Consider the following 23,482-nt stretch of genomic DNA (forward strand, 5'->3'; position numbering starts at 1 on the left):
GAGGAAGCCCAAATTTTGACGTGGGGCAGCTCCCTGTGGCCCTCATCCCTGTTGGAGGACATCTCCTACATTTTCAGATGCATGGAACATCCATATTCAAGATGCTTGGGTGCTGAAGATAATTCATCAAGGCTATTCCATAGAATTCAACCATCTACCTCCCGATCGGTTCATCATCACCCGACCTCTTCCTTTTTCCCAACAGTCCATCTTGGAAGCCTCGGTCGCCGAGTACGTTTTAAAAGAGGCCCTGGAAAGGGTACCTCTTCCAGACTGTGGTTGGGGTGTATATTCCCCTGTTTTTCTGGTCCCCAAAACTACTGAGGACTGGAGAATGATAATAGATCTGAGGTACCTCAATCGCTTCATTAGGAAAAAGTCGTTTCAGATTGATTCCATGGACTCCATCACATCCTTCCTGCACCCAGGGGAGGTGATGGTCACTCTCGACCGAAAAGATGCCTACCTTCATCTCCCAATAGCCCGTCCTCACAGGAGATTTCTCAGGATTGCCATTTACATGGCCAGCCACAGGGAGCACTACTAATTCATAGCTCTGCCTTTCGGCATTTCCTCTGCCCTATTTGTGTTCACCAAGGTGATTGCTCCAGTCGCGCGGCCCGCAGACTCCAGGGCCTTTTCATCGTCCCCTATCTGGACGACTGGCTGATGAAAGCTCAGTCTACTGCTGTTCTCCTACTGCAGCTCAACAGAGCCATCTCCTTCCTACAAGATTTAGGAAATTGAGTTGATCAATTGGGAGAAATCCAAGATCGTACTGTCCACCCGAAGGAAGTTCCTCGGATTCATAGTGGATTCAGAAGCGATGCAGATCTTCCTCTCCAGCCCAAGGAAGTTGAGGATAGAGACCACCACGCGCTTCCTGTTTCGGACCCGGCGAGTTACCATCCGCAATGCCATGAGAGTCCTTGGCCTGATGTCATCCTCGGCCAGGGTGGTGCCTTGGACTTTATGGAATTGTTGAGAACCTGGGATGGTTCTCCACGGGGACTGCACAAGAAGTTCTGCCTTTCTCCCAGGGATGAGCCCACCTGGAAAACAAAACCATGCAAGGACAATTGAGAAGACCGGAGCTGGGGACGTCCAATCTCAAAGAACTCAGGGCAGTCTATCTGGCTCTGTTCCACTTTGCCCCGCATCTGAAAGGCAAGTCAGTCAAGGTCTGGTCAGACAACATAACTGTGGTGGTATATATAAACAAGCAAGGTGGCACCAGATCTCCAGCCCTACTCAGAGAGGCAAATATTTTTCAGTCCTAATTTTTTTTTTCCGCAATACAAAAATTGTACATTGTAATTACTTTTAATATTGTGTAATGTATTGGGAATGTGGGAGAATGCATTTTTTGACAACTTAAGGGTTTCTGCAATCAACTGTGTTGTAAAAATGACAATTACTAGAGATGAGCGAGTACTATTCGTAACGGCTGTTTCGAATAGCACGCACTCATAGGAATGAATTGAAGCGGCCGGCCGCTTAACCCCCTACATACTGGCTGCGTCCATTTATTCCTATGGGTACGTGCTATTCGAAACGGGAGCTTCGAATAGTACTTACTCATCTCTAAAATTACCTAGATAGTGTTGGTCAATATGATGATGCATTAACTACAATGATTTTTTTTTTTTTTTTTAAATTAAAGGATATTTTAATAGTTTAGGTACTTCCAAGTCCAAAAATGCCTGAACTTTGTGATATTTAATTCTCTTCATCCATGACCACAGTATGCACAAAGAATAGCATATTTTTCTTCTCTGCATGGTTTCAATAATAAAACGCAATAAAAAAAATTCTGTATAAAAGAAGGGACAGAATAGGTTAAGTAATGGTACCCACAGAAGTGTAAGGGCCCAAATAACCAATACATAATGTAACCTTTTCAAGAAAATGAAGGTAGGCTTATTTTAATATGGTAGTTGTTCATATGCCTAAGATTCCAGTACAGAATATCCCTTGCACACTGGGGACCGGAGTTCAAATCCAACCAAAGGCACATCCGAGTGGACTTTAAGTTCTCAGTGTTTGCATGGGTTTCCTCCCACAAGCCATAAAACGACATGTTACATGGCTTCCTGTAAAAATACCAATCCCTTATGGGGAGAAGTACTCGTACTCCAACTCCACAACGTTCCCTGTGCTTTGCCAGCTTTGGGTTTGTTTCTCTCTTGCAGTTGACTGTAACAGTCTTGCATGACACTAAGGAAATTCCATGAGAAAAATTAAATGTTCAGATCTCATTTTAATCCCCCGTTCTAGACAAATCTGCTACCAGCCAAAAAATATTGAGTTTATTTATATATTTTGCAGAAAACCTCTTTAGGGGACATTTACACTTGTCAGTCCTCCGGGTCTCCATCCTATTTCCTGAGGAAACTGAATAGGGGACGGCTTCTCGAAGTCAGTTTTAAAACGTATTCATTTGAATGGGGTTTAAAAGCAAACCACCGGCGTCCATATGCAGCCTCTCTGTGTGGGAAACAGTTTTTTTTTTTGTTTGTTTTTTTTTAGCCAACCGGACCTTCAGCCCATACACAGGACCGTGAAATCCCCTCACCCTAAAGCTAATGTTTTGTATTTCAGTGAACAAAACAGTCAAGACATCTCAGATCATTTTATTCTTTACATTTAAAAAACAGCAATCTGGTATTTAACATGACAAAATCCAACACGCAAGAAATACGATGTAGGCTACAAACAATACCCTGCAACATTCTTTACTTAGAATAATCTTATGAATGAAGATCAACGACTTAAAAATCATGTCTTGTATATTTACATTACCCACTAATATAACCTGTGCCACATTGACAGTGAAGTAATGCCTATATCTGCAGATGCTTTCCTTATGAAGCTGCACTCTTACAGCAGGCATCCTGCAGCTTGAGGACTGTAATATACTCACAGGCTTCATTGTTAATATAACAATGCAATGAAATGTCATTTCAGTCCAATCCATGACATCTATAGGCTGAAATTTTCATTAGTGTAGCATACTAAAGAAAAAAAAAAAGTTATATAGGCAGGTTTAAAATATGTACAACATGGTAGAAAGTTCTGGCCAGACAGTATATGGGACCCTCTTATAATTACAGACTGCCTGGAGATAAAAATCTATTAATATCTTTAACAAAGTCCCTTCACAGATCTCTCCATTGTAATATGTAGTTGTGAACACTGCTATCACACACTTCTCTAATCCTTGTGCAGTCATGTGCCTGGAACCTATCTGAACAAGACATACAAGTCTATGGCAAAGTATTGTTATGCTTTGGGCCATAAGCAGAATTGGGAGTATTATACAGGAAAGGATCAGTTCAGTGATTAATACTGTGGCTTATTTAGCAGGTTTTGCTTCTGTTGGGTTTTCTCCAGTATCCAGCGTTTTCAAGAGCCTGAACAATCCAGCGGCTTCCCGTATCCTGCTGAACTCTATGCAGAATGCCTGCACCTCTATGAACAAGTCCTGTACATTAATGATTTTGTTCCTAATTAAAGACTGGAGGAAGACACACACAAGTCTCACCAAGCGATTCTGAGAGGGGAAGAAAAAAGGAGGAAAAAAAAAAAAAAAAAAAAGTTATAACTATTGGCAGTATATAATACAAATACTACTGTCTGCAACTCCTGTATATGTGACCAAGGGACTGTTTTGTAGGAGTCATGGTGCTTTGTCCTGTATAACAGTATGATAAAGCACTGTATTTTACAAACAGAAGATTATGGCTTGAAACTTACAATCTGGTGTACAACACCATTTAACAGCACTAATACAGGTCTATTAAGATACTGAAGTTGCTGCAGCAAAGCCTCTTTGATAAAACTTTTTCTTTCCCACAAATTCAGTGTCTCATAACCCTATCATATCACATCAATGTCTTACTGATCAGTCTATATGTATTTCTTGTTGCACATGAATAGGAAAGTGTATGTTACCAATCACACTGTAGTTCTGTATACCTTTCTGCACTGATCAGAAGATAAGCAAATCTTCAAATTCCTGTACCATAAATAGTCCTGTTCTACTTCTCCAAAAGTACTATAAAAACTATAGAGGCTATGGTTTGCTAGTCTCAATATGGATCATGAAATAAAAGCCATGCACCTCTGAGTGTCAAACAATATCAGTGTATGATAACACTATTGCATCATTTGTAACTACAGCTAAATATTGTCTCCACTTAAACACTTAGATTCTTGTGTGATTTTAGTCAATTTGTTTTTTAAAATGGGTTAACTCACAAGATGGTCAATCTGACTACACCACTGAAATACATGGGATGAAGATTTTGCTACATAATGGAATACGTTTGTAATACACATCAACACTGGCTGACTTCTATGAAAACCTTAAAGGTTTTGAATGCGCCAATACCTGGATAAATACCCATGACTGAAGACATCATACATGATAGAACGCAATATTGGGGATTTAAAAGTGGTGTTCCTATCTCAAGGATCCTATTTATACAGGTATCTGTATCATGTAAAGTGAGGCGTTTTCTTAAATATATTGCTTTAGCAATGCCGCTTTGTTTTCCTGCTATGTGAATTTTTTCCCTCCCATTGTTTACCCCTTGTTTCCAAGGCGCCAGACCTGTGTGATAAGACAGGACAAATGACACTCACTGCTCTCTGAGGGGGCCGAGTTCTCAACCTTTACAGCTCTGCAGTTGAGTTAATTGCGGTTTGCTAAAAAAGCCCTGTCTTATCTCTCTATGTAAACACACAGATAACACTTCTTTAGAATCATGTGCATATTATTTGATCAGCATTTATAATTTGATTTTTAGTAATCATAAGTATTATGATAATTCAGTGTCCTGTTCAGCAAGCTGTACGAGAGTTTTTATTTTTTAAATGTAGATTGTGGTCCCCATATAGGGCTCATAACTTACATTTTTTTCCTATCAATATGTCTTCGTAGAATGGGAGGAAATCCACGCAAACACGGGGAGAACACACAAACTCCTTGCAGACATTGTTCCTGGGAGGATTTGAACCCAGGACTCCAGCGCTGCAAGGCTGCAGTGCTAACCACTGAGCCAACGTGTTGTCCCCAAGCTGTATGAGAGCTTGGATAAGGAATACAGGAACTGAGAAGAGGATGCAGGCAAAACTGCTGAAACGGAGGTGGGAAAACCCCTTTAATGCTGGGTTCACACCAGCGCCTGATCTCAGATTCCAGGTTTCTGCCTTCTGCCGACAGAAACCTGGCAGACAGTGAGCGCCGGTGAGGGTTTTGTGCTCTCCGTGGCGAAAATGTTTTTTTGTTTTGATTTTTTAACCAGACAAAGTCCCACATGTCCGACTGTGTATCTGGTAAAAAAAAACAAAAAAAAAACACGGTTTCGCCGCGGAAAGCACAAAACGCTCACCAGCGCTCACAGCCAGACACTTTCCAAACTCATTCAAATGAATGGGTTTGAAAAATTACTGCAGGTTTCCGTCTCCTGTCCAGTTTCGGGCAGGAAACGAAAACCTGCAAAATGGAGACCGTGGCGCAGATGTGAACGAGCCCTTAGTCATAAACACATTTTTATATACAGTGTGGCCAAAAGTTGAGACAAATTTTGGTTTTCACAAAAACTCAAGCATGCTTGGGTGAATTGCTTTTATTTTTCAATACTTCTGCAATTCACCCTGGCATGCTGGATATCAGCTTCTGGGTCAAATTGTGACCAATGGCAACACATTCTTGCCTATGCACTGCTTTTTATTTGTCAGCCCACCTGGTAATCACTACTGCCATTTGACATGTTTCTCCATCAAGCTGGAAAAAGCATTTTTCATTCCCAAATTGCACATGGTATTGTCTCAGCTTGGGTCAGACCCTTGCTACAGGAGAAGAATGGCAACCGGATGAGGTTCCTTGATAGTGACTGGCCAGCATTTGTGTATATAGTTACCACTGTTGTGGGACTGTCTGGTGATCTAAAAATTTACTGAAAAGCAACTCTTAAAACCAAAACGTGGGTCAGTCTCAAAACCTTTGGCCACAACTATACATTTTATATTCTTTCCATACAAAATGACTATTTAGAGAAAGCGTCTATTCTCCAATTTCTGAGGGTATAAGAACGCATTCATAACTTACCTGCATATATTTGTCCTTTATTTGTTCACATGTGGATATACAGTTGGAGATATAAAGATGGATGAATTCAGGGGGCAGATCTACTGCTGTAGTCAGTCTGTAGATTAAAAACAACACGCCATGTTAGTGAGGCCGGAATAGCTGAGCAGATTGTCTGAAGATTGCACCACATTCTCTTTGGAACAAGTTTTGAGTCAGGCAAATGGAAAGGGGGGGGGACAAACAAACAAAAAAACAAACCCCCTCTGATGCAATAAGAACCTTTTGTAATTGAATGGCTTTACATATGCAGAGTTTGTTTGAATTGAGACAAAAATAAAAATAAAATAAAATTACCAATGCAAACACTTACCGATTAACTACTTCCATTGAATGCAGGGACATATCCATGTTGACCAGAACAGAAAAATATTCTGTAATTTGACTTGACTGCATTAATTTTAGTAACATTTCGATGGCAACCAAGGGATTATTTTCCACCAGATCTGGGAGCTTAGCAGGGGTAAGTCCAATGTGATAAACCAGTTTGGGATCTTTCTCCAACTCCCCAAGTAGCTGTATGCAAGAAGATAAAAAGGAAAAAGTTAGTACCATCTGCAGGGTGAATAATGGTATGGAGGAAATAATTCTCATAGTGGTATTCTCTCCCCACTTCAACTACTCTCTGTTGACTACATTTGTAATATGATGGAGCTACAAGGTTAGAAATTTCTTTATTCCCTTGCTTCTCTATTGAGAACTGTACACTGGTTCTCACTGTGTATGAACCTGGTGTGTAATGCAGGGAATATAGGGTATTATTTATATGCAGCTGCTCTCAATCCCAACTATTCTCAACTGATGAAATCCCTGGAAATAGTATAGTTTTGTTGTTTTGTTTTTTTTTAATACACCACCACAGGCATGTTTCAAGTTTTTATAATGATATAAGGTGTTGTCAGTTCCTGAGAAGAAATCAACCAAGTTTTCTAATCCTGCACATTATGTCCACTGGTGACATGGCCATACTGTCGCTTAGTACCATTCATTTTAATGGGGGCTAAGCTGTGACCTTGCCATGTGACCTACAGACATGTCACTTCTTGGGATGAAGAAGTCAGCCATGTCTTCTAACCATAACCAACCCCTTTAAAAGAGACCCTCTACCAATTTCTAACGCTAGCTTTTTCACCAGTTATTGAGGTAAAGCAGCCCTTCAGGCTGGGTCTAGGTAAGGCAGATTTTGCAAAACATCTGAGTCTCTGAATCGGTCAGAGAAATTCTGCAATGTAAAGAAACATTAACAGGAAACTCCACAGCAGAATTTATTGCCACGTCTCGGCCCATAATTAAAATATATGTCTGGTTGAGCAGATTGTGGGACTACAAGAACAAAACAGTTGCAGGCGTAGTGAGGTCTCATACACAGGACAAACTGAATCTGTACTGAAAAAAAGCTTTCAGACGTGCATCAGGTCTCATTGTATGGCATACGCTCCTTTGAATGTAACATGTACAGAGCCATTACTTCACATGGAGTACCTGCCATGACACTAAAATTGTAAAGGTTACAGAAGAACATCCTGTCTTCTGCATTGGTGCCTGTCAAGACAGTGGGGCAGATTTATGAAACTGTCTAAAATCAAAGCTGTTTTAGTTTCCCATACCAACCAAATCCAGAACAACTTATCTTTCAGGAGCAGAATATACAATAAAACTGATTGGTTGCTCTGGGCAATAAAGACAGTTTTGCTTTTAGAACTGCTGAACCACGCACATTGTGGTCTCCCATTTTCCCAATAGCATATATTAGAAAATTGTGAAAAAACAGGATACAACTTCTAGGAATATGAAGACCTGAATACCTGGGTCTGCTGAGGAGAGGATAATGGACTTTTAAAGGCTTTGGCCATTATGCGCTTGATTTCTACTCCTGTGCTGTTCTTTACACACATTGACTTGTCCCATTTGATGGCATGGTCAGGTTCGATTGGATTCAACCAGGCAAGTTCATCTTCACAGATATGCAATGGTGGAGGAGGGCGAATAAACTCTGGACGAAAATGGCCTGCAAAAAAACAATTGTGAAAACCACAAATTAAACACATAAAAATAGGTTATTTTGTATGGGGTTTTCTAAGATTTTTATATCTATCCATTTTACTTCCTATGCTTGGAATAGGCCATAAATATCTGAAGTCTAAGCTGTTCAAGACACATATCCAATCCCTATACTATACAGAGCACTGAACTGGAAGCAGACAGCTCCAAAGCTTACAGCTCAGCTCCAATTGACAGAATCCCAGAAAACCTCCTTAATATATTTACGTCAACATACCAATGTCGTACATATGTCAAACATTTTACTTTATGGGCATATAGAAATGGAGAAAAGATGTATGAAAAAGGACCACAATAAAAGGTGCCTGATGTTAGGCACTTCAGTTTGATAAGATTGAAAAGCTGCTATCAAACCCAAATGTGAAGCCCAAGTATAAAGTAGACGGTTTTCCAAGTCATGTAAGTAGTCTACCTTTAAATGTGAAAAGGTTATTTTGGTCACATTTCTTTAATAGGAGTTAGCCAGATGCCAGTGTAACCAACAGCAATTCCTCTCGACTCCCCTACTTACATGCTTGTTAAAGGGGCTCTATCAGCAAAATTATGCTAATAGAGCCCACATATGCGTGAATAGCCTTTAAAAAGGCTATTCAGGCACCGTAAATGTTATATTAAATCCCGGTCCCGTTTTTAAATAAAAGCATTAAAACATATATGCTAATCTTACCGAATGTGCACCATGGGCGGGGATGCACGGTGTGACGTCAGCTTTGGGCACGCCTGCCTCTTCTGTCTTCTTGTAGCAACGCCCTCTGGTTCCGTGTCTTTTTCCGGCTTCTTCTCTTGAAATCCCGCGCCTGCGTAATAGCGCTTCCCTCCAGAGCGCTACTGTGCAGGCTCACTCGCGAACTGCCATTAAGTAAAATGGCGAGTGAGCCTGCGCAGTAGCGCTGCGGAGGGAAGCGCTACTACGCAGGCGCAAGATTTGAAGAGAAGAAGCTGGAAGAAACGGAACCAGAGGGCATTACTACAAGAAGACAGAAGAGGCAGGCCTGCCCGAAGCTGACGTCACATCGTTTATCCCCGCCCGTGGTGCACGTTCGGTAAGATTAGCATATATGTTTTAATGCTTTTATTTAAAAACGGGACCGGGATTTAATATAACATTTACGGTGCCTGAATAGCCTTTTTAAAGGCTATTCACACATATGTGGGGCTCTATTAGCATAATTTTGCTGATAGAGCCCCTTTAAGCCAGGCATGCATGTGTTCTCAAGGAGGGGAGCAACAATACAGTCACATTAGTGTCATTTATTTGTTTCGACTGCCAACTTCGGGTAGACATTACAATGAAATTTCCAACCGAAATGTTTAGATAGGCTCACTGTAAAATGCGATACATTCTCCTATAAAGATCTGTTCACAACGGCATCATGACTTCTAGTTTTAACATAGAGTAGCCTGCAATAGAAAGTATAAAATGACAGGCCTGAGAGTCTTCACAAGGCACCCAGCTGTCATAGAAATGTGATGCAGGCCCCAGAGCTTGCTTTGGGTGCCTGTGATCCCTGGGAAAATGGTGGAGCCCAGGTGCCGCCAGTAAAATGGCGCCTCAGTCAGCTTCAGGCACCAATTGCGGGCATTGGCGCCAGATGTCTGCAATATAAAACATCAGCCACCTGGCGGCCGCCATCTTTAAACACCCGGCATCTGCCATATTAGTACAGCAGATGTCAGGAAGGCGTTAAAGAAACTAATGAAGCCGTAATGGAGCTGTGATACAACAGTTCCAAACAGTCTCAGGTAGACCCCACTGACTTTTAATAGGGTCTATATGGTTTTCACCGTTTTGACAGCAAAAATAGCATGGCACCCTACAAGAGTGGAACTGGTATGCAAAGCATAACTGATGCTGTCATAGGCAGGTCCTCCAGTAATGTAGCTGAACATAATAGGATTTTCTACAAGTCTGCATAGCTACGAAAATAAAGAGTAACATGAACATTGACAGAGTTGCCATTACATTTTCAAAATGACACATACTTTCTATGGGTGGCTTTGGGCCACTAACTAAAGCCTCGGTAATTTGTGATGCAACAGAACTGTCAAATCCAGAATTAGAAGAGTCAGGATCGGGGTCACTTAGGATGCTTGGGAAACTGGCCTTGCTCTGTGTTGGAAGTTCAGATTGCCGCTCTAAGAAGAAAAAAATAATATACATTATAAATGTATAAAAGGACTTGCAAACACCTAAACACCCTCTTTAGAAACAAAAATAAATCAAGAGTACAAGATTATGTGTCATTTTCAATGTAACACCTATTTAGTGACATATTTAGCTACTACAACAGCTCAGAATGCCTAGCTTTTTTGCTTTTTTTCTGCACACCTTCTAAAATGCCTCTTTTATAAAACTTTCTATGTACCGTATTTTTCGGACTATAAGACGCACTTTTTTTCCCCCAAATTTCGGAGGAAAATGAGGGTGCGTCTTATAGTCTGAATGTGGGTTTGCAGCATGTCCGCGCTACTGCCACCGCTGGTTTTCTTCAGCGGCAGTAGCGCGGCAATCCGCAGGCCCCGGCAGCTAAGACAGTCCCCGGCATCTGCTGTAATAGACCGGCGGATGCCGGGGAGTGTCTTAGCTGCCGGGGCCTGCAGATTGCCGCGCTACTGCCACCGCTGGTTTTCTTCAGTGGCAGGAGTGTGACAATACTGCAGGCCCCGGCAGCTAAGACACTCCCCGGCATCCGCCGGTCTATTACAGCAGATGCCGGGGACTGTCTTAGCTGCCGGGGCCTGCGGATTGCCGCGCTACTGCCGCTGAAGAAAACCAGCGGTGGCAGTAGCGCGGCCATGCTGCAAACCCACTGCTCCTCCGCAGGTCCCGACAGTTAGTTAGCCCCCCCCCCCCGGCCTCATACCTTTAGTGATGCAGGCCGGCTCCTGCACGGCGAGGCCGCAGGAGCCGGCCTGTTCCGATGACAGCCGGGAGCCTAATGAAGGCTCCCAGGCCTGTCATAGATATATATTACTATCGCGGCTGGTCTATGACCCTCCGCGATAGTAATGTATAGAATCTCCCATAGACGGCAATACACTTGTATTGCCGTCTATGGGACTTGCAATCAAATGATTGCAGGTTCAAGCCCCCTAGGCGGGGGATATTAAAATAGTAAAAAAAAAAAAAAAAAAAAAAAAAAACCACTTAAAAAAATATAATAAAAAATAAAATAAATAAAAGTTCACCTCCTTTCCCTAGAATACATATAAAAGTATAACATTACTGTGAAACATATACATTAGGTATCCCTGTGTCTGAAAATGCCCGGTCTACACCTGGCCCCACAAAAAAAACGCCCTATACATCCCCGTACAGCTGCAGGGTCACCTGTCAATGTGGCCTTGCAGCTGTTCCAAAACTACAACTCCCATATATTAAATATTTTACCATTTTTTGCCTGAAAATTTTTTTTCCCTATTTTTCTCCTCTAAAACCTGGGTGCGTCTTATAGTCCGAAAAATACGGTATGTTTTGACCCACTAAGAGACTTAAAACAGTAATTACTATCCACAACCCCATAGATGATGCAGCCAAGTTTGATATGATTGAAGCTCAACTCTGGCTGCCAATGCTAAAGCAGGATGCCAGCTCTATGGAACCGTCATCACATGCTCTGCTTGGTGCACACTCAGCTTCTGAGCAGTTAACAGCAGAATGTGGGAAACCCTTGCTGGCTGCACCGTACTATTAAGGCTCATTTCATATCTGCATTCAAGAAGTCTGCTTGGAAACCCCCGAACGGAAAGCTATACGCATAAATGAATGAATTTTATTTATATAGCACCAACATATTCTGCAGCACTGTACAATTAGTAGGGTTCAAATACAGACAGAAAGATACATTACAAAGAAATAGTCATCTCACACAATGGGACTGAGGGCCCTGCTCGCAAGAGCTTACAATCTATGAGGTAGAGGGGGTGACACAGGAGGTAGCAGGGGTGGCATTGCTTATACAGTGGTCAGACAATTTTGTAATAGCGGTTACTGTCATTACACAAACATAGAACTGTATGATCCCTCACCAGTCGTGTGCTTTAATATGTGTATGGAGCTTGGACATATAAATTTAGCCTGAAATGGCATCATATCATGTGGGGAAATGTGGGAGCTGGAACAGAGGCGGGTTAGATTTTGGGAATTCTAATGACAGTACGGAAGGGTTTACATTAGGAATTGTGATAGGCCTGTCTGATAAGATGTGTCTTTAGTTTGCACTTGAAGCTGTAGAAATTGGGAGTTAATCAGTGTCCGGGGTAGAGCATTCCAGAGAAGTGGTGCAGCTCGGGAGTAGTCTTTCATATGAGCGTGGGAAGTTATGATAATAGAGGATGTAAGTGTTAGGTCATTGAGTGAACAGAGAGTACGGGTTGGGCGGTAGACAGAGATGACGGGGGGTAATGTATGGAGGTGCGGCATTATGGAGAGCCTTGTGGATGAGGGTGATAACTTTATATTTTATTCTATAACTCTAATGAATAGGCAGCCAATGTAGTGACTGGCACAAACCAGAGGCATCGCTGTAGCGTCTAGACCAGGGGTCGGCAACCCCTGGCACGCGTACCAAGACTGGCACAGCAGCCAGCCCGCAACCTTCATGAATTAAATTAAGAGAGAGCGTCTCTTCAGTGCTCTGCTAGAGCTGAGGTGTAGGACACGCCCCCTTCTCTCACTGCCCACCAATCAGAGTTGAGCCTCTCACTGCACAGGATAATGTCTCCCTGGACCCTGCTGCTACACGTGAGGAGGAGCTCCTGCCCTCTGCAGCCCTGAATAGAAGAGGAGGAGAGGAAGCTGAGCAACACCACCAGGTACCTTCTGGAGTTAATAACTACTCTTATTAATGTCAGGCATTTGGGGTTATTACTTTAGTTTTAGTAACTCCATGTGCCTCACATTAATAGCAATTAACCACATCATGTCCCTAACATTAACCCCAGTGTGCTTCACATAAGTGTTATTGACATGTGAAACATATGGTGGTACTAATAAAGAACCTATATAATGAAGATATTTAATTATCTCCATATGTCTCATATTAGTAACCCTTATATGGGGCACACAGGGGTTAATGTGAGGGACATGATGGGGTTAACTGCTATTAATATGAGGCACATGGAGTTACTGAACTGTAATACACATGACCATACTTTTTATCCACAACTGTGGATAAAAGTACAGCCCTATACATTTCCAAGGACCTGTATATACAGCCATTCAGGTCCTATATCAGATACAGGTCCTATATCTGTCCTATACATACCCTATATCTATCTGCATTTGCAGCCCTGTCAATTCATTTTTAATGTATATGTCAGTGAAAACCACATCCGTGCCATTTGTATGCAGGAGGCCTAAGGCTGAGGCCCCACGTTGCAGAAATGCAGTGTTTTTGTCAGGGCTGTGGAGTCGGTAAGCCACAGTTGCGACTCCGACTCCTGGATTTTATCAGGTTCCGACTCCGGCTCCTTCATAAATGGCCAATTCGTAACAATAAATTTACTGTTGTAAACTATTATCATAGCATGAGTAGCAGGCAGCTGTGAGATGCTTGGAAGACGCACACCTAGTAAACATCTAGTCTAGAGGAGGAGCTTTACTACTAAGAATTTGGGTCATTCCATATCAAGTGATCCAAATAGGAATATTTTTTTTACCTGACGTCTTTAGATTTTTTTTATTTTTATTTTTTATGAAGTACAACTTAAGTTAATTACAAATAAAAAGTTTTGAATTTTTTTCTTCATCAGTTAATTTTTTAATAGACTTCTAAAGTTTTGAAAAAGTGTGAATTTTGGCCTGGTATGGCTTTACATTTTTTAACATATCTTGGGCTAGAATTAAGATAAATAGGTGGGAGAGGCATCATTTTTCTCAGAGCGCTACTGGCTTTCATTTGATATGTCACAAGACGATTTTTCTTTATATTTTGTTTTGGAGAAATCAAATTCAAAATTTTGATGCGCAATTGTGAAAAAAACGTATGTTTTAAAATTGTGAAAAAATGCATTTGTGTTACTTGTGTTCTTGGTTCTATTTGTACAGGTTTTCAACTTGGGACCAAATTGGGATCAATTTTTTAAAAAAAAAAAAAATTTTAAGCCTTGAATCATCTGATTTTATGTTTGTGTGAGCTTCTTCCTTTTTTTTCTTTTCAAATTACAACTTGCTGAATTCAACATTTATATGCAACAATAAAAAAAACATAAAAAACAAATACTGTAAGTGCTAGAACAAATACATCTTATCATCAGAACAGGACTTGTTCAGCATTTTCAACCTGAATGCATTGAACAAACCGAAAGAAAAAAGCTGCTCATATCCTCAAGTGCGATTTTCTAAATAGTCTCATCCTAATTATATGTTAACAAGAGTACAAGAACCAATATTTATAACACCTATTTCTACATGTAACAATTGTTTTTTATTATATCACTAAACATGTAATTAATTAAGAAAAATAGTCCAGTAGATAAATCCTCATTCTATAAAATATGAACTAATCAAACAATTAATAGGACATTTTTAAACTACTGGCCTTTTATCATCAATTTTGTCCTTTCTAGTGAGTGAAATGTAATCTTGTCCATAAGCGCTTACTAGCAATGGCCATTTCCTTTTGTGTCAAAGAGTATGTACGGCCTGTCATGGTGTTAGGCCCCACCTGAGTTAATATCTGATTTTTGTTGACTTGTAAAATGTCTGGTTTTCTTGGATACACAAAGGATGGTGCTGGACCAGAAGGATGCAAAAAAAGTCAATTTTATGTCTTCATTTTCACAATCTTTGGAGAGTACAGTAGCCAGCCACCAGCGCCGAGCATATTCACAGGTCACATAACCAGTTATGTCATCCATTGCCAATCTTGTGCCGCCTTCTATCACTTCATGGACTTCACTGTCCACAGGCTGAACAGATCTGAATTCAAGATTTTCGGAATGACACTGTAATAGTTATATTTTAAAATATTATCCCATCGGGATCCCAACTTGAATTTTGGTACAGATGTGGCTAAGTGCATAGCAGGCCCATGTGCATTTTTTTGAAATTTTTAAATAAAATGTTTTTTTCGGAAATGCGTTTTAAAATTTTGCGTTTACATGGGTAAAATATTAACAAAGATACTCTTGTGACATATTTGGTGAAAGCCTGTATACTTCTGAGTAGAATGGTGTTTATTTTGTTTCTCTATCTTTTTTCTAGCCTAAGTTATGAGGAGAAATGTAAAGGCAGGCAACACAGAAATTCACACTTTTTCTGAACTTTGAAAATCAATTAAAAATCCAAAAAAAATTCTAGAATTTTTTTTTCTTCACATTTTGCATTCTCTGACACACTATTACCAAATAACAAAATCTCAAAAGAATTAAAAATAGAGGGAAAAATCATTGGTTCACTTGACATGGAATGACCCATTTGCAACACATTATCACTTTCAGTTTCATTTCATACATTGTAAGTAGGGGGGTTGGGGCAGCAGGAGGTTAACCAAGTATAAGAATACATAAGGGCAGTGTAGAACAGTGACACACAAGAAGTAAGAAATGTCTCTATCTCCAGCAGAATTGCTTATCACTGTTGTTCATAGTTTGATAGAACATATATATTTGAGTAACATTTATAAAATTCATATGAAAATTCAATTATGAAATATTAATACTTTATTTTAAAGCTGGAGTCGGTACATTTCTACCAACTCCGACTCCAACCAAAACTAACTCCGACTCAGACTCCACAGCCCTGGTTTTTGTTGTGGATTCTGCTGCGGTTTATTTCAACCAAAGCTAAAAATGGCTACAGAAGGAATGGGAAATATATAGGGAGCTTCTTACACGTCTCCCTTCTGCTCAATCCACTCCTTGCTTAGGCTCAGAAAAATGTAGCAAAATATGCAACAAAAAAAAAAAAAAAAAAAAAAAAAAAAATCTGTGTTTCCACAACGTGGAGGCCCCAGCCTTAGGCTAAAACCCCACGTTGCAGAAGCGAAGTTTTTTTTTTTGTTGCAGATTTTGGTTTTTTTAGCCAAAGCCAGGAGTGGATTGAGCAGAAAATAGAAGTATAAGAGCTTCTTATATATTTCCTATTTCCCATTCGTTTTGTAGTCATTCTTGGCTTTGATGGGGGGAAAAAAAAAAGCAGCGTTTTTGCAACGTGGGACATCATCCTTAGTGGGAGTCTATTGGGTGGTAACACTGTGTACCCAGGTGCAACTACAGCCAAATCCAGTTTCTGGGCACCAGTCACTTTGGGGTAAGTGTGACATTCATTAATTCCTGGCTGGGGTTTTGCTGTTACTGCACCGCCAGGAATTAAGAGGCTGAATTTAATTCACGTTTTACTGAGGGCAGGTTCACATCTGCACCCGGTCTCCACTTTGCAGGTTTCCGTTTCCTGCCCGAGAAACTGGACAGTAGACTTAAATCGGCAGTCAGTTTTCAAACCCATTCAATGGGTTTGCAAAGTGTCCGCCCATGAGCGTCTTCTTCCTCTCTGCAGCGAAACAGTTTTTTTTTTTTGTTTTTTTTTTTAATGGACACAAAGTTGGACATGCAGGACTTTGTGACCGGTTAAAAAACAAAACAAAAAAAAAACCTGTTTTGCGGCAGAGATCAGAAGATGCTCACGGGTGGACACTGACTGCCAGGTTTCTGTCTCCTGTCCAGTTCCTCGGGCAGAAGACGGAAACCCACAAAGCGGGGACCGGACGCAGGTGTGAACCCGCCCTTACAGAAAACTGAAGTTACAGACAGCTGGGGACTAGATGCAGCACCCATGGAACATTGTGTGTCTCCCCCTACAGGTGTTACCTCACTCTGCTCCCAGTCACATACATTACCACTAATTGTGGGTTACACATGTACTCACATTACTTCTAATGGAAAAGCACATGTGTATCCAGGCAAATAGCGGTAAGCGCATGTGGCTGGGAGCGCAGTATGACAGCACCCCTATGTTTGTGCTATATGACTTTAGTGTAGGTGTCGTCAGCCTTACAATTATTGCCCAGCACTCTGAGGACCTCATCTTTGATTTTTTTAATTTAAATTGACACACTGAACAAAAAAAGTTGCCTACCCCTGGTCTAGACGGATAGATGAGCCTGGCCGCTGCATTCAGAATAGATTGTAGAGGGAAAGTTTAGTAAGGGGAAGACCGATTAGTAAGGAATTATAGTAGTCAAGATGCGAGTGAATCAGAGATATAATAAGTGTCTAATGTATCTCTGTAAGGAAAGGGCACATAAAAAAGCGGTTCTCTAAGGAAACACACAGAACCCATAGACTATAATGGGTCCATGTGGTTTCCACTCAAAACATGCAGAAAGAAAAGTGCTGCTTACCACTAGTGCCTAAGCAGACTCCTTGAACGCACATGCAGCCAAAGGGTTCAAGGTGTTGTTGTGTCAAATTAAAGAAAATTGTATGGCAGCCAGGGTAGGTGTAAAACGAAGAAGGACAAAAAAAAAAAAAAAAGGCTTTGTGCAGCCTCCATCCTCCCTCTATCTCATATGCTGGAGCTCATTGGTCTGGAAGTGGGGATGCTCAGATGGCCTCAGCAGTCACTGGAAAGGTACTGATTATGCCATTCACATAAGTCACCATTCAGTTCCTTATTAGAGACAGCTGAAGCCACAGATTGGTCTGAGCAGTCATGTAAACCTCCTCACTTCCTAGCCCAATGTGCCCCAGAAAGTGACGGGAAAGGGAATAGAACTGGACATGGTAAGGAGAGTATGCTTTTTGGTTTTACACCCACTCCAACCAACACCGAGTTTTCTGTAATTCTTGGACAGCTCCTGGTTGTGGATCGAGCAAAGTACAGAACAGTGTACCCTAAGCCTAGGTGATTATGAGTCAAATCAAAATAGAGATTAACCCCTTAAGGACCCGGCCATTTTTTGGTTTCGCATTTTCGTTTTTCCCTCCTCACATTTCAAGAGCCATAACTTTTTCATTTTTCAGTTCACAGAGTCACATGATGGCTTATTGTTTGCGGGACAAATTGTACTTTGTAATGGCACCATTTAATATGCTGTGCAATGTACTGGGAAGCTGGAAAAAAATTCAGAATGAGGTGCAATTGGAGAAAAAATGCATTTGCGCCATTTTCTTATGGGTTCAATTTTTACAGCGTTCACTGTTTGGTACAAATGACATGTTACCTGTGTTCTACGTGTCAGTACGAACGCGGTGATACCAAATTTATATAGCATTTGAAATGTTTTGATACTTTTAAAAAAAATGATAAACTTTGCAAAATAGAAAAAAAAATTTGTGTCATCATGTTCTAACACCTGTAACTTTTTCATATTTCCATGTATGGAGCTGGTTGTGGTGTCTTTTTATGCGGGACAAGATGACGTTTCTATTGATACCATTTGGGGAAAGATCTGATGGTTTGATCACTTTTTATTCAATTTTTTATAGGAGGCAAAGTGTTGAAAAAAACGCTTTTTGGCTGTTTTTATTTTTTTTGCCGCTACGCCGTTCACAGTACGGGATAAATGTTTTAACATTCTAATAGTTCGGGCATTTTGGAGCGCGGGGATACCTAATATGTTTATGTTTAATGTTCTTTAATTACTTTTATAGCTAATCTAGGGAAAGGGGGGTGATTTGAACTTTTATATTTTTTTTATTTTTTTAATACTTTTAAAAACTTTTTTTTTTCTTCTGTTACATTTATGATCAGACCCCTTAGGTACCTTGAAACCTAGGGAGTCTGATCGCTCATACTATTCACTGCAATACTACAGTATTGCAGTGAATAGCAAAATCGCAGCACTTCTATTAGACGATGCCTCTGGCCTCTGGCATCGTCTAATAGATCTCGGGCAGAGACAAGCCTGGAAGCCTTCAATAGGCTTCCGGCTGTCATAGCAACCGATCACCGCCCTCTTGTGACGTTCAGGAGGGCGGCGATCGGCAAAACATGGCGGCGCCCGTGCCGCCGTTTACACACTGTGGTCACGTTTGACCGCAGTGTGTAAAGGGTTAACAGCAGCGATCGGCTCGGGCACCGACCGCTGCTGTTATTGGCAGGTCCTGGCTGTATGATACAGCCGGCATCTGCCCTGTATGGAGCGAGCTCAGCGTGTGAGCTCGCTCCATACATCCCCATGCGACCCATGACGTACAGTTACGTCAAGGGTCACTAAGGGGTTAATCGGGCATAGTATCTCAATTAAATATAAAATAAACAAAGTTTGATCACCTCCCTGGGCCTCTGCTTATTTAACTCTGGGGTCTGAAGAGACCCCAGTATACAATAGTAGTTTTGAGTTTACTGAGTTTGGGCCAAATGAAACCGCAGATATTGTAGTGGCTGAACCAAAATAACCAACACTATTTTGTTCACGTCTGTTATTTCGGTGAGAGGCTACCATGGATTTTTGGATGTGGAATTCTAATATTTCAACATTCCACATGAAGATGTACTTGGTGCCATGAGCAAGAAGTCACTGACTTCTCATCTTCATGTACAGAACACTATGAATAAGCAGTTACTGCTTCTTTGTGTTTTAATGGTGAGAACTCCAGCAAACAGACAGCAATTCCTCTGCCGAAGATGAAATGCCCCCTTAATTCTTTTTTTTTTTTTTTTTTTTTTTTTCTTTTTTAATGTAGATTGTGAGCCCCTCATAGAGCTCAATGTACATTTTTCCCTATCAGTATGTCTTTTTTTGGAATATGGGATGGAAATCCATGCAAACACGGGGAGAACATACAAACTCCTTGCAGATGGTTTTATGCCCTTGGCGGGATTTGAACACCAGGACTTCAGCGCTGCAAGGCTGCAGTGCTAACCCTTTGCCCCCTTAATTCTTGATATTGGACATTTCAGAGATCAGATTCAGTGACATGTTGCTATATGTGCATTTAAAGAGATGCCCAGCGATAACGAGGGGGGGGGGGGGGGGGGAATTCATGCACAGTGGCGCTTCATTCTCATGGAAGACGAAAGTGGGCTTTAGGATCTAATGACTCGGGCTTAAAGCACTCTACACCCCTATGATCCTGCTAGAGCGTTGAGGCCCGCTGCCATGACTTCTGGCTATAATGCAGATGATGATTATTTAGCTCAAAACACACCAATAATTCAGTTGTCAACATGACCCATGTTGTACAGTGGTATAAAATGCAGAGATTTGATACCTGCAAGTGCCAGCTGAAGTCCACTGATGTCCACAGGTTGGGCCAAATTGGTCACATCCATAACAGCAATTTGTCTAGGAGTCTTTTTAAATAGTTCCCTGGGCGGTGCAAGCATTAACTGAGACAGGAAGAATTTTTCAGGTGGAGTTATTGGTGGTAAAAATCCTGTGGAAATAACAGGTCATCAGCAATAATTCAAGTCATGAATCATTTTCAAATCATATGCACAATACATCATAATATACATATATCTCATAGAAATTGCTCATAAAAATGGCACAAGCCAACCTAAGGGTTGGTTCACATCTGCATTTGTATTCTGTCCAGGGGAGTCCGACCCCCCCCCTACCCAAATGGAATACCAAACACAATTGCAAGCGTTGTGCAGTAAACGCACCGGATCCCCATAGACTATAATGGGGTCCGTGTGCTGACCGCATGAATCATGCGGACAGGAAAGTAGATTGTGAACTACTTTCCTCTCCACATGTTCTGTGCGGAGATCTGGCGGCAAGCACACGGACCCCATTATAGTCTATGGGGATCAGTGTGCTTCTATTGCACAATGCTTGCAATTGCGTTTGGTATTCCGTTCCGGGAAGGGGGGGGGGTCCCCATGCGGACTCCCGCGAATGGAATACCAACGCAGATGTGAACGAGGCCTAACCTGTCAACTAATTTCTCTTACAAGCAAGTGACATGGCAAACTACCCCCTCGTTCACATCTGCATTGGTATTCCGTCCGAGGAAGTCCGCATGAGGATCCACCCCCCCGAACGGAGTACCAAACGCAACTGCAAGCGCTGTGCAGTGAAATCACACAGACCCCATAGACTATAATGGGGTCCGTGTGCTTGCCATCAGATCTCTGCACAGAACATGTGGACAGGAAAGTAATTCACAATCTACTTTCCTGTCAGCCTGTCAATTTGTGCGGGCAGCGCGAGGCAAGCACACAGACTCCATTATAGTCTATGGGGTCTGTGTGATTTCACTGCACAGTCCTTGCAATTGCGTTTGGTATTCCGTTCGGGGTCCTCATGTGGACTCTCCCGGACGGAATACCAACGCAGATGTAAACAAGGGGTAAGGTGGTTTTCCTCTGGAGCATTTGTGGCTGATCAATCCCATGAGAGCCCTTGCACCTATAGTCATCTGGTTTGTGCTTAAAGCTTCTAAGACTTAGCTAAAGCCCAGGAGTGAATTTACAAGATCAGTTGCAGTTGTCCGAGTTCCGAAATTAGCAGGAATAGAGGTTTGCTTTCTTATGTTATTTTTTACGATTTGCCGCTGCTAGTTGATTTTAGTTACTCTTGCATAGTGTCTGGGCGAGAGCGATACCACACTGTCAGCCTGGGTTGTACAAACCCATTGTGCCAGACAGGTTCCCAGGTCACCTAGATAGTCTGCCAGAGATGTGAGTGGTCACCATATGGCGGTGCGAGGCCACCAGAGTAGCTGTTCTTGACATGTACCCTCCAGGTAATTGTACCATCTAAATCACTGGCCTACACAGTAAAACAGGAGTAATAGAAAGTAGATCTGAGCTAGGAAGGACTTGTCTCATCACAGACTATTGAAAAAGGTCGCATAGTTGTCAACATGGGACTGCAGTACCTTCTGTAGGAACTAGAAGTCCCAGCATTCCGCCTATTGCTATAGCTTATGGACATGTGCAGACTGGACCCCGGGGCTCACCTGATAGCGGCCTCTCCGCTTCCTCTGAGGGCGGAGGGTTCAAGAGGTGAGCAAAGACCGCGGCAAAAGGGTTAGCGGCCAGAGGCTCGGTGCGATACATCTCCCATAAGAGGTAGAGGGCGGTGAGACGCTGCGGGGAGGTGGGCAGCAGGTCCGGCTGCTGCAGGAGCATCACCAACACAGACCCAACCCGAAAATGGTCGGCCTTGGTGAAGTAATGGTGGAAAGCAGAGGAAAGGCCCTCGAATGTGTTACTGCACGCCTCCTCCGTCATGATGCCCAGCAGGTTGGACAACTCCTTTCCACACAGATTCATGGTGTGTCCGGCCTGAGTTCAACTGTTACTGGTGCAGCTGCTCTCCCGCCTCTTCTCTCATTTGCTTCGAGTACTAGTCCTATTGAAGGATAGCGCTTGCTATGACTTCAGCCGGCTTGCTATTGTTTTTCATTCCACTTGTTAATAAAGCTATCCAAAAAAATCCGAGTACGTTTATCGCTGCGAATTGACGTCATGTACGTGCAAGCGTCGTACTCGCTCCTCTTAACGTGCGCGCTCGTGAGATTGACGTTTCGCCCCCTGCTTTGTGTTGGAAACAGTGCGCATGCGTAGGAGGTCTACACTTTGAAAGATGTCCTTACTACCCTTTATTCATCTAGAAATGTTACCATAGCATCCACTGTCTGTCATACACTGTAAAACGCCGTTATCAGAGTGTATTTACATGTGTCCGTTTTACTTAGATTTGCTTCCCTTATTGTGAGGTTTTACTGGTGAAACTTAAACTTTTTATTTGTAAAAACACTTGCACTTTTGTTTTGCATTTTTCTTGCAGTTTTAATTGTCACCACTAGGGTAAGGCCGCACAACTGAGTTTGGAACAGGTTAGCTGCTGCAAAATCTCCAGTGGTTAACCCATTCCAAGATGCAGTACAAGTTTGATGAATGGGATTTCAACGTATTCCATCCACACTGTAGGAAAAAAAAAAAAGAGAAGGAAAAAAAGGACGGAAAAAGGGATAGCATGTGTGGCGCGCTATGTGCACCGTGGCATATTGAGCTCCACCTACATTGTCGTCACCCATTCTCATCCATTTTTCTTTGTGCACCCACACAGTATAATGCTCTTACAGTCAACCTAACATTACATGCCCCCACATTACAATGTTCCCCTCCAATTGCCCACAGTATGAAATCCTGACCTAATGCCCTAGTTTAAACTGGGGGCAACTAGAGGCAGACATGTCCAGTTACCCCCACAGTTTAATGCAGTCCTCCAGTTGCCCCCTGTTTAATGTCACCCTCCATCTGCCTCCCCAGTTTAATGTCCACTCCTCCATCTGTCCCCAGTTTATTGTCCCCCTTCATCTTTACCCAGTTTAATTACCCACCAACTGCTACCAGTTTTATGT

The 23,482-nt window shown here is 41.9% G+C and overlaps 1 protein-coding gene across 1 annotated transcript; it reads right to left on the minus strand.

The window, feature by feature from the left end:
* Positions 1-2,602: 2,602 nt before the first annotated feature.
* Positions 2,603-22,555, minus strand: CNOT11 (CCR4-NOT transcription complex subunit 11). Its single transcript, XM_075265133.1, has 7 exons — positions 22,073-22,555; positions 20,375-20,539; positions 10,199-10,351; positions 7,960-8,162; positions 6,468-6,670; positions 6,116-6,212; positions 2,603-3,553 (listed from the first exon to the last, which is right to left on the minus strand). Exons 1-7 carry the CDS (start codon positions 22,386-22,388, stop codon positions 3,356-3,358), a joined length of 1,335 nt encoding a protein of 444 aa, XP_075121234.1. The 5' UTR covers positions 22,389-22,555; the 3' UTR covers positions 2,603-3,355.
* Between the last annotated feature and the right edge of the window lie 927 nt (positions 22,556-23,482).

This window comes from Leptodactylus fuscus, chromosome 2 (genome assembly GCF_031893055.1).
Source record: "Leptodactylus fuscus isolate aLepFus1 chromosome 2, aLepFus1.hap2, whole genome shotgun sequence".
NCBI classification, from domain to species: Eukaryota; Metazoa; Chordata; class Amphibia; order Anura; family Leptodactylidae; genus Leptodactylus; species Leptodactylus fuscus.

Coding starts and splice junctions, on each gene's coding strand:
- CNOT11 (XM_075265133.1), bottom strand. CDS start 22,388: ATGAATCTGTGTGGAAAGGAGTTGTCCAACCTGCTGGGCATCATGACG. Junction 6,671..7,959: donor CCTCTCCTCAGCAGACCCAG/GTATTCAGGTCT, acceptor TCTTGCATACAG/CTACTTGGGGAGTTGGAGAA. Junction 3,554..6,115: donor TAAAGGACAAATATATGCAG/GTAAGTTATGAA, acceptor TTCCCCTCTCAG/AATCGCTTGGTGAGACTTGT.